The 11,661-nt window shown below is 43.8% G+C and overlaps 2 protein-coding genes across 2 annotated transcripts; both read left to right on the top strand.

Moving 5' to 3' along the window:
* The first annotated feature begins 1,504 nt into the window (after positions 1-1,504).
* LOC118419434 (trace amine-associated receptor 1-like) lies at positions 1,505-5,121 on the top strand. Its single transcript, XM_035825801.1, has 2 exons — positions 1,505-1,849; positions 3,261-5,121. The coding sequence occupies exons 1-2, from the start codon at positions 1,843-1,845 to the stop codon at positions 4,778-4,780; spliced, it is 1,527 nt and encodes a 508-aa protein (XP_035681694.1). The 5' UTR covers positions 1,505-1,842; the 3' UTR covers positions 4,781-5,121.
* A 106-nt stretch (positions 5,122-5,227) lies between these two features.
* LOC118419435 (calmodulin-like) lies at positions 5,228-11,375 on the top strand. The gene is made up of 6 exons (XM_035825802.1): positions 5,228-5,849; positions 6,606-6,636; positions 7,398-7,544; positions 8,409-8,535; positions 8,839-8,954; positions 9,761-11,375. Exons 1-6 carry the CDS (start codon positions 5,739-5,741, stop codon positions 9,790-9,792), a joined length of 564 nt encoding a protein of 187 aa, XP_035681695.1. The 5' UTR covers positions 5,228-5,738; the 3' UTR covers positions 9,793-11,375.
* Positions 11,376-11,661: the final 286 nt, after the last annotated feature.

Consider the following 11,661-nt stretch of genomic DNA (forward strand, 5'->3'; position numbering starts at 1 on the left):
GCCCTGTTGCATCATCAGCGGAACCTGATACGTCATCAATTGGAGCTGCTGCATCATCCGCAGAACCTGATACGTCATCAACTAGACATGCTGCATCATCAGCAGAACCTGATACGTCATCAGTTGGAGCTGCAGAACCTGATACGTCATCAACTGGACCTGCTGCATCATCAGCAGAACCCGATACGTCATCAGCTGGACCTGCTGCATCATCAGCAGAACCTGATACGTCATCAGCTGGACCTGCTGCATCATCAGCAGAACCTGATACGTCATCAATTGGAGCTGCTGCATCATCCGCAGAACCTGATACGTCATCAACTAGACATGCTGCATCATCAGCAGAACCTGATACGTCATCAATTGGAGCTGCAGAACCTGATACGTCATCAACTGGACCTGCTGCATCATCAGCAGAACCCGATACGTCATCAGCTGGACCAGCTGCATCATCAGCAGAACCTGAAAATAAGACCCTTTAAAAGCAACTGTGCTATATAAGGTGCCATCAGATAGATTAGCCATTCAGTAAAAAAAAATACCAGTCTTTTTAAATTGCCGAAGAGAGCGGCTCGCTTTTGAGTATAGCTAGGGCAGTGAAAAAATAATAAAAGCTTTTGCATGGGTTTTCACAAGTACAAGCCAGAATTACAACAAGATTGCGGGTGAACAAACTCTGGGTTCAGTAAACTTCATATTAACTTGAAAGCTTCCCGTTGTCATCTGATGTCATGATGTCCTCGACTGATTCCAACTGAACTGAACTGAAGTTGGAAGAGACCCAGCTGGTTAGCTACCACGCATCGTTAGAGCAGGTGTTGAGAGGTAACTGTTGAAAACAACATCTGCCATTTCACCTGCTATAACCTTGTACATTAGCGCACATGTGCCTATTTGCCAAGATAAATCACGCTTCTATCAGCTCCTTCACTCTCCTGCGCACGGGGAGGAGCTGCACAGATCCCGGGACAGCGAGAGTCATTCAGGTTGCCGGCTCTGGTGGCGGTCCTGATCACATTACCAGTTCAACGGCCGTCGGGTACCGGGTAAAACGTCATTAGGCGACAGCAAGTAACTTTTATGGATGACATCAGCACGCTCATTTATTTTCGCCTGATTTCAGAAGAAAAAAATTCCCCTTCGGGGAGGGTCAGATAGACCAAAATTGGCAAACATGTTGTGTTGAAGCCTAAACATTATACTTGTAGAAGTGACACAAGAGAGGTAGCCATGACTAAAGATGTAAAAGTGAAACTGTTGGATGGTTGTAAAAGTGCCACGAATATGGAAGCCATGAATGTAGTTGCCAGCTTGGCAAGTGATACCAGTCTACCACACTAGTGTCACTTTTACTAAACAAGTTCACTTCTTTAATACAGGCCTTGGATAAATGCCTTGTTAGTTGTGATGCCACATTTTGTCACTTCAAATCTTGTTTAGTAATACGACGTTTATGATGTCTATTTTGAAAATATAACCATCTTTTTTTTACCCATCTTGCGCTATCTCATTATTTTTGCACTCTGCATAGGATGTCATCCATGAAATTTACTTGCTGTGGCCATATTAGACCACCAATAAGAACTGCTGATGTGGCCGATTATGTATTCATGTGTCCGTACATTTCTGTTAGAACCTGTCCCCATGCTGCAACCACTATGACACCCATATATTGACGAATCCAGCACCAGTCGACAGGAATATGCCCCTTTTCGGTCATCACCATATCGCTCCGTCTCTGCATCCAGTGACGGCCTGTCTCCTTGGCCTCCCCTAGACTACTCTCCAAGCAGGTTGGGACAAGTTTGCAGTTTTGTAATCTTTCCGCGGAAAGTAGGAGGAATGGCAGGTGGGTTATTTTTGTGATGTTTGCTTCGTGCTGCACGAAGTGGCTATTTTGTGTGTTTTTACTTCGCTAGACTGGCTATATTTCGAGTGTGTTTGTGCCTGCGTGCGTGTGTATGTGTGTGTGTGTGTGTGTGTGTGTGTGTGTGTGTGTGTGTGTGTGTTAACGGCATAACCCGAGAAGCCTTGGATGGACCCTGATAATATTGGGTAGGTGGGTAGGTCAGGTAAACGAAGGTCAAGTTCGATTACCCCCCTAACGGCTTGCTAAGGTACTGCAGCGGAACGTCAATTTTTTTATATCTCGTGTTCTCGACATGCTGTGGTTTTTATTTTTGAGTGGTAGATAGCCCTTGAGGCAGAGAGTAAGTGCTGTGAGATTGGACCCCCTATATAGTTTTTCATCGTTTAGTCTGAAAAGAAGGGATTGAACCGTGCATATATAGTGATACTTTGGGAGACTTTGAGACTTTTACCTCCATGAAAAGCTATTGTTTGGGTATGTCTGTCCGTATTTCCGTATGTTTGTGGTCAGCATGTCTGGATCGATGGTGATTGTATTTGATATCATCAGGAAGACGAAGATCAAGGTCAATTTTACACCTCCAGGCGGTTGGCTTTGTCACTGTGGTAGTACTGTTACAGGTGGTTGTTTCTTTTGCCCTGGAAATGCTGTGGTTTTGATTTTATTTGTGGCATACAGCTTTTCATGTCAGAAGAAAATAGGTGTAGGAATGGCCCACCTAGCAGCTTGGTCTGGATTTCCAGGGGTGGTTATCATGAAAACCGTTCAAAGAGATGGTAATTCATCAAAAGAATGACGAATTTCTCTTTTATTCGGCATGCAGGTAGCATAGACAGTGATGCATACAATTAGGTGCAAATTATGCAAATTGGGACTTTTTGATAACACGAACTTTATACAAGCAGCATAAGTAAGTTATGACAGGTGGAACAGATGTTCATTATGCAATTATGCAAATACATGCCTGATTTGCATAATAAATGTGATGGTGCGCTAGTTCATTTAGATGATAAATGATGGGAATTCCATACTTAAGACATGTGTAAAGTTACCTGAATGGAAAGCACCAAACAGACGTGAGGTGTACATAACCATGCATACTAGCTCTGCAAAGAAGTGAAGTAATTTGCATAATCAACATACTGTAAATGCAGAAATGTTCGCGGTGGATTAATGTTCGCGGTTTTCGCGGTGACCACTTTACCGCGAACTTGAAACCACCGCGAACTTTTTTCTATCATGGTATTAGACTGCAGCCTATGGTGTTACCGCGAACTTAAATCCACCGCAAAAAGTCCTTTTTCCTGCTACCGCGAAATCAAATCCCCGCGAACTTAAATGCATTTATGGAGGAATGTGGTTTTGGAACTCTTTCTTTTTACTTCTACAGACCCCGCAACTGACGTCACAGACAACATCAGCACCCCCGACATGGGCAACCGCACGGACTCCACAGTGACGAACACGACAGACTACTTTGAGTTTGTTGACAACTCCACGACTGACAGTGATTTCTTTCGTGACGAGATAGACGGTGCTTTGGGTGTTGGTCGAACAATCCTGATAGGTACGGTGGCCCTGTGTGCTTTGGTTAGTAGCGTACTGGTAATCCTCGCAACTGCCAAGAGGAAAAACACTTTACCGAAAAACATCGGCTACCTGTCTTGCTCCATGGCTGTAGCTGACTTCATGCTGGGAATATTGTTAAGTTTTTCAATCTATCCCTCTACACTTGGCTATTGGCCGTATGGTGACGCGTTGTGCACCACGCAAGGCATCGTGTTCTACATGAATACAATCATTGTATGGATAACGCTTGCTTACATTAGCGTAGACAGGTACGAGGCGGTCGCTAGACCCACTGGTGTAATGCAGAGTAGGCGTTTTTGCGGGGTCTCAATATGCCTTATATGGGTAGTGGCGTCTCTCTGGTGCTTGGGAGTCTACATGAAAGGGGACATGAGAATAGTTTACAACAAAGCATTGGCATTCTGCATAGCTGCAGATACGGTCAACATTGTTGGCACGGTGGTAGTCTTTCTTGTAGGAGGTGTCGTCACATGGGTTTTCCTCACAAAAACTTGGCAAACGATAGCCAATCACGTGCAGGGCGCTGTGGCTCCATCTGCCACCAATCAGGCTCCCCTGGCTTCGCCCGCGCAGTCGTTTGGACTGGCATTTCGGACTCTTTTTCTGCTGACCGCCGTACAATACCTTCTCTGGGTACCCGAAGCATTTCTGGCTTTTTTGTATGTAGCAAAAGTGCTGAAGGACCTGAAAGTTCCCATGGTGAATTGTTTTGTATTTTGGCTTGGGCAGTTCAATACATCGCTGGACTTTATTGCCTATAGTTTTACTCATCAGTCTTTCAGAGAGGCGCTTAAGGGACTGTTTCGGGACGCCACCAGCGTTCTGTGGAGGCGTTTGACCGGACGAGATTTCTTCCAGACGCCTGTAACCGACTTCCAGCATCAGGAGATTGTTTCGCAGAACGCGACAGTCCACCGCTCAGAGGAGAACCCTTCCCGAGATCAGCCGCTCCACCGCTCGCAGCAAACCCCGTACCGAGAACAGCCGACTGGGATCGAACTCCAACCGCCTCCCAACCTCGGGCCCGAGGAAACATCTGACGACGATGGTGCAGCTGCAGCTGCCAGCAGGTGGAACAAAGACACCCGACCGCGAGGAAGGCACCAACCCAGCAGCTTCTGTGCCCAACATCTTCCCGCGCTAGATCCGGACGACACCCCAGGCAATGACCAACCTCCCATTCAGCTTGGTGACGTACAACCCAACATGCCTGCTGGTTTCGCACACGTGTCAGTAGTTACAGCTGACCAGGATGATGGTGACATGGAAGCAGAGGAGAACGACTACATGGACCAACTCCCCGGCATGTTGTTATTGTGATTTATTGTCATATTGACCCCAGAAGTCTTAATTCTTTAACCTCCCTTCTAATGGCTTAAAAAGCTTTACACATCAACCTGCTATAGTAACGTTATACCATGTTTTTAATAAGGCTCAATACAAAAATATCGTGTTTGGTTTGATCATGTGGGTGGCATCGCCCGGGAACCCTAAAACTGATGCAAACATGCGAACAAAAAAGGTTGCCTCAAATGTGAAATCTAAGTGGTCAGGAAGGTTGAACAAATGACTAGTAGATTTTTCATTTTTGTTCCTTCACATCTTCTTCTTTGACTTTGGAAGTTACTTTGGTACTCTATGGCATCAGTATGTGTTTCCGCTATTTTTTTTTCAATTTGCGGCATATATGTGCTCATTGCACAATGCAACTACTTTGTATGTTTTACAGTATGGTCGAAAACTTTTTTTATTTTTGAAAACGGACCAAAATTGATGCGCGCTCGGATGTCATCCATATATTCTTTTTTAACCTCCTTGATATGATCAAATCAACATGGACTTCCGTTCCTGAAAAAATTACGTCGGTAGGACAAGGATTCTCAGTGATCCAATATATACAGTTTGACAATGTAGAAATGAAATGCATCAGGGCATTGGTTAGTAAGTGCCCTGGCCTGCATTAAAGTCTTCGGCCTGTAAGCAAAAACTACCCGGCCTGGCATCGGTTAGGAAATGTACGAACATGTACACACATACAAATGTAACAAGTGCTTCCGAGCATGAACAGGCTTGCGCTACGTCACTTTAGTACTTGACCAATCAAAGCACACGGTCTTTAATTGCCCCAAATTATCTCTCCTGTATGTACCCATCGTCACGTCATGAACATTCCGTCACACGATGAATTAATAATTCACGTTTTAATTTCGCAAAGTGATCGGGGCGGGGTTTTCTCCTTTGTTTACACAAACGACAGAAGTGATAATTACACCGCCGCATGTTGCGGTGTGTGGAGACTATTGTGGACCTGCTCACCGGACTGTGCGCCTGCCTCTGCAAGGGAACCGAATACTGGGAGTTCGACAAGCGGATCTGTGCGCACGCCATGGTGAGATAGTTTATTCTTACTGTACCTGCAATAAAATATGGTATGTCAACGAATGACGAGCAACTGAAGGGCATTTTACTGTATCTTGTTCACACGTTGTGGGATAAACAAAGTGCAAACGTACCTACCTTTTGCTGAAACTTGCATTGCGCCATACAACAGGTACTTAATAGCTGTATATTTACGTATCAACAGGTGACGGGCTCGCAATAGTAACTGCATGCATGACGCGACAATGAGACAGGACACTGCATCTCTATATTTACTTGTGAAAACCGAGTGAAGGCCCGTCGCATGCGTCGTACGATTGTCGTACGATTGTATTCTTTGTATGTGTTCTACAAAATGTGTTCTACATTCTGTGTATGTGTTATACAAAATGCAGTAGGTAGGGTAGCATGGATGGATACGTGCACTCAACTGAAGAAATGGTTTATGGACACTTGAGGCATGACACTGCCCCATGTGTCCTGCAAAATCTAGCTGTCTTAAGCTTGTTACGAAAAGAAGTCGTATTAGATCCTTGTCACGGTTGCATGGTTCTGCTTGGAAATTGTACGACACCAAGGTTCCAACAACTTACGACGAATGTACTGATAGGTGCAACTAATAAGTGGAAATTGCAATTGATACAAGGCAGGTTCAGATAAACATTCATGACGAAGGTGTAACGAAACAACGAAGAGTACCGACTTAAATTTTGATGAAAGATGAAAATGAAAGATGAAAATGTGCTAATTGTTTGCTTTTCCTCAGGTCGATCATTTGACAGACGAGCAGATAGAGGGTGAGTCATCAAGAAAGTTACCATTTGAATTTAGAACATGAATATGAACTAGTATATTTAAACTAGCAGCATTCTCCGAATTAAAGATGGATTTTTTTCGCGAATTCGGTTTCCTTTCTAGTCTTCATTCGAGCTGGTTGTTTCACCATATAGATCATGCGGTACGTATGCTAACTCTCATTGCAGGTGCAGGACTTTACCTATAAAAGGTTGTCCCTTGTTCATCAGGCAGTAGCTATAGATAGTCCTTCGAGTATAAAAGATGTAGTTGTCCTTCCTGCGTCAACCTGCACCTACCAGCTGTCCTTGTAGCATCTACAGGCGCCACAATCACATGTTCATTGCAGCAGCTGAATGCAACATTAGTCCTTGATGTCTAAAGCTGTAGCTATAGATTGTCCTTCTAACACAGCATCAAATTGGTGTATATGTATCTGTCGGCTGTCCTTGGTACATCAAGTTATAGCTGTACACATGTGCATTGTTTTTGGTTGTAAGTTGTCCCCAGGAAACCTGTCTAGCAGATTCTCGGTGGCATAAGATAGTATCAAAGTCGGCAAACGAGTATAGCCGGCCAAAGGACCGGTAGGCGGCGGACCTCCTTTGGTCGGCTATACTCCTTGGCCAGTTTTGATACTATCTTATGCCATCGGGAATCTGCTTGGAGATTAGCTCCGGTCTGCATCTGTAGCCTTGCAGGCCATTACTGGTACACTATATAACCAATTCAAAAAAATCATGATTGTATTTTTGTTTTCCAGAGATCAAGGACGCGTTTGTGTCCTTCGACAAGGACAGTGACGGTCTGATCGCCACGAAGGACATCGGGTCCGTGATGAGATCGCTGGGACAGAATCCCACCGAGCCAGAGCTGAACGGCATGATCAACCAGGTGGAGATTGGGGCAGGTGAGTACTAAAATGGGATAGGTGCAGATGAGAACTGGTGGGGTAGATTCAGATCATCATCATCATATCGTTCCGTGCTAGTACTGCAGCCAGGCCACGGCCTCCTCGTTGGCTTCTAGTAGGTCCTGGTTGGAGATGTTGGGGCCTAATACGCAGTCCTTTGTAATGTGTCCGGCATAGTTTGGGTAGGGTGGCCACAACGGCACTCAGCTGAGTTCACCCGTCCCCATTTCAGTAGGTTGTCTCTGGTCCTACCTACTCCGCACCTGGCTATGTTCAGGTCCACCCATTCCCTTTAGATGAGATGGGAACAGGTAGATTCAGATGGGAACTGGTGAAGGTAGGTTCAGGTGGGAATTGGTGGAGGTAGATGCTGGTGAGATCTGTTAGAGAAAGGTGCGGGTCATTACTAAAGGGGATAGGTGTGGTTGAGATCCAGAGGTAGAGATTCAGAGGTAGAGGTTCAGGTGCGAATTGGCTCGGGAAGGAACTTATGGAGCTCCGGAGGTAGATGAAAGAGCAGACAAGATCTGGTAGAGGAAGGTGCAGGTCATTACTTAAGGGCAAAGTTGTGGATGAGAACCAGGGGCAGGTGGAGATAGGGATAGGTTCGGATGGGAATTGGTGGAGGTAGGTTTAGGTGGGAACTGGTGGATGTAAGGCCAGAGCCCAAAACGGCACAGGCTCCAGGACCCTACTTTGCATCGAACAGTGGCAGGTTGATTCGTCAGGGCGTCTATGTGTTGCTTGGAACGATATCAAACAAGTACAATTTTTTTTCTCGGAAACCTCAAACTTTGTGTGTGGTTTAGAAAGGTTCAAGTCTCAAGATTGACAGGCTGATCATGTTTTCGTCGGTTTCAGGGAAGTTCAAGATCGACTTCCCCGAGTTCCTGGACATGATGGTCGAGCAGATGGAGAACCACAGCAGCGAGCAGGAGATCGCTGAGGCCTTCAGGGTTTTCGACAAGGACGGCAACGGTTTTATTAGGTGCGAATCCTGAGATCATGATTCTCCCCGCTTACAGCTTCATTTAGGCCTACGTCGACATCATCCAAACCCGGTACCGGTCCGACAGCTTTTCGGGAACGAAAAGTATGATATAAAAGACACCAAACTGCACAAGACGTTTAGAGAACAGTGTGGGCAAATATTAAAGCTAAGGCTAACGTCACATTTTCAAGCAAGCAGCCCGGCCGCGCCACAGGTACCGGTAGGAAATGTGACGTAGGTCTTAGGTATCTTACTATGACTATGTACATTGTTGGTATAGCCTGAACTGTTGTTTTCCAGCGCGGAGGAACTCCGTGACATCATGAAGAACCTGGGCGAGGCGATGTCCGTGGATGACGTGGATGAGATGATCGAGGCGGTGGACACGGACGGAGACGGACAGATCAACTTCGACGGTGAGATCAAATTCAATATCACAACCCGCCGTACGTGCAATTTGTCCGTACCTTTTTTTGAGGCCCCATCCGCCACATTTTTCTGAAAACATTCAGGCTGTGAGTACAGGGCAGGTGCGTTGCCCGTACTGGCACGTACGGGGGCTAGTCTGCGGCCCAATGGCGCGCACAAAGTTTTGCCTGTACGTAAAGTGTGTCTGCGTGCTCCCAAATCCGTCGGTCTCCCTAGGAGTTCGTACGGAGTCGGTACTTACAACTTATGGATCACAAAAGATTGCCCACGTTTTGGCACGTAGACAGCACGCATTTGCACGTACGACGGGTTGTGCCCTTAGCTTAAGTGAAAGTACATATGTGTTGGTAAATGACATTATGAAGAAAAAAAAAACTTAACGTTGCATAACCAACACTGATACAGTTGGGACTTTTCATGGAATGGACCCATCTACTGCAGCTTTACGGTTCGCGAGGCACTTCTGAGCCTATACATTGTAGCTACTTGTATAGACGCTTACCCTTCTTTTAAAAAGTTTCTTTGAAAAATATTTGTTGTACTCTTTTGAAGTATTGTTGTTACTTTGCTGTTTCAGTAACGAGTGCCATACATTGTCCATTTCAAGACATATCCACTGAATTCTGAAACCTCATTGTAGTTACCTCTTCCAACCAACCTTGCGACCCTTTTTCTATCTTATCTTATTTTGCCTTTTCTTGCATTTCGAAACGTCTGGTCACATTTAGAATACGTTGTAAACGCAAATGAAGTGCTATCAACTCAATAACCCGTTTGCCGATCATGATTTCAGAGTTTGTGGCGATGATGACGGGAAAGTTTTGATCTCCTACTGAACCGACCGGCCAATGGCGTCCTCTCGTATCCATGGCAGCTTCTTCACTCTGGGTGGAACCTTTAAATACTGAATCTGAATCTCCGAATGTCTAAACTGTTTTTGATCCCATCTTTGATCATACTTTTCTCATTTTGGTATTTCAACTAAACGTGTATTAAAAGATTAACATTCTTAGAACTGACCTGATGCAATTGTTTTTGTATCATTTTAATAGATTGGTAAGTTGAGGCTTTATAAAGCTTCTTCGTTGTACTGCTCTTCAAACACCATAAAAGAAATTTGAGTCAAAATGTGTTAGAGACGGAAGTTGTATGTAAAACTCATAGAGGCTGATATACACCGCATCATCTTAGAATATATATATCTCCTATGTTTGATGATATGAGACAACTTATCTGCATGGGCACAAACAAGTATATGAGACAACTTCAAGTATTTAAATTATCTTTAATTCTTGAAACAGAAGAAAATGGCTACAGTGGTTGCATGATAACTTATAGTAGCTCAGGACACAAATTTTGATACCATACCTTCTACATACAATTATCAAGTGTACCTTGAAATGTACTCATATAGATACACACAAAACACTAATATCACAATATATATATATATCTTTGTATATACATGTTTATATGTCATTTTGGTGAACAATGAAATATCATACCTTTTCAAACATTGTTGTGCTGGTGCAATATAATACCCATCAAACATGCAGCATATGAAATAAATACCTCCACTCCCCTTATTATTAAACAACCATACCTGGATGCCAGATACACCCAGGCTATTGGGTACACCCAGGCTATTTGGGTACACACGTACCCAGGCTATTGGGCACACCTATGCTCCTGGATACACCCAGGCTAGTAGGTACATGTACATATGTTCAAACGAATTCCTAACACATACTCTTATGCTCATCCTACTACCTGAGCTACACTTTTGGACAAAATCAGGAAGTTCTATACATTTGCACCTATTGCTTCAACAGAACTTGTGCTAACAAGTCTTATGGTTACAAGACTGAGACTAGGCTTGATTATATAGCAGAGACCTCAATTTGTTCCTTGGAAATGATACAGAAAAATTCAGAAAAGTCATCATCGCATGTAGTCTCCCATTGCTTAAAGTCAAACACCTTGTACGTGTTACAACAGTTTCAACCTCATACATAGAACACTGCTAATATCTATTTCCCCTTCTACCATGAAATTAAGTTATTGCAAACTTAAAATCAATTTAAGATAACTAGTTTCAGTTGCCCCTTCTGCAGTATTCTTCAAATAGCCTCGACAAAAGTCTAAACTAAGTCAACAGCCTTTTGACAGGATGTTCTCCACAAAAAGGACATGCAATTTTGTTACACCCTTGTAGTACACCATGGATAGTGAGTGAGTGAGTAACACAAGTGAGTGTATAACACATCTTTCAGCTTGAATTGGGAGCAGATACATGTTTCAGTTTATTTACCTCGGCACTTCATTTGGCAAAACAACTTTGTATAATTACCAAACATGGCAAGTTTTCAGAGCTCTTTCATGACGATCCTTATTGGCCACTTTTGATTCGAAAATAAAATAAAACTAAAAAATAACAGAAAACCTGGCACTTCACAGCACACAATGATTCCCTAGAACAAAATAATACCCTTCATAACAAACATTTAGCAACACATGATTATGCTTTTTTATCATACACCTGAACTGGAACAAAACTTTCACCCTTCAATACAATCATATAGGAGGACATGATTGTAAGCTGTAGAGGGACACAATAATCCCTTCATAACAAACATTTAGCAACACTTGATGCATTTTTATCATAAACCTGAACGGAAAAAAATTATGACCCTT

This window comes from Branchiostoma floridae, chromosome 7, assembly GCF_000003815.2.
Source record: "Branchiostoma floridae strain S238N-H82 chromosome 7, Bfl_VNyyK, whole genome shotgun sequence".
In the NCBI taxonomy this organism is placed as follows: Eukaryota; Metazoa; Chordata; class Leptocardii; order Amphioxiformes; family Branchiostomatidae; genus Branchiostoma; species Branchiostoma floridae.

What these genes read in the sequence shown, in the direction of transcription:
- LOC118419435 (XM_035825802.1), top strand. Translation starts at nt 5,739, where the DNA reads ATGTTGCGGTGTGTGGAGACTATTGTGGACCTGCTCACCGGACTGTGC. An exon ending in GACGGCAACGGTTTTATTAG is followed by an intron (nt 8,536 to 8,838) that starts GTGCGAATCCTG and finishes GTTGTTTTCCAG; the next exon opens with CGCGGAGGAACTCCGTGACA. An exon ending in CGGACAGATCAACTTCGACG is followed by an intron (nt 8,955 to 9,760) that starts GTGAGATCAAAT and finishes TCATGATTTCAG; the next exon opens with AGTTTGTGGCGATGATGACG.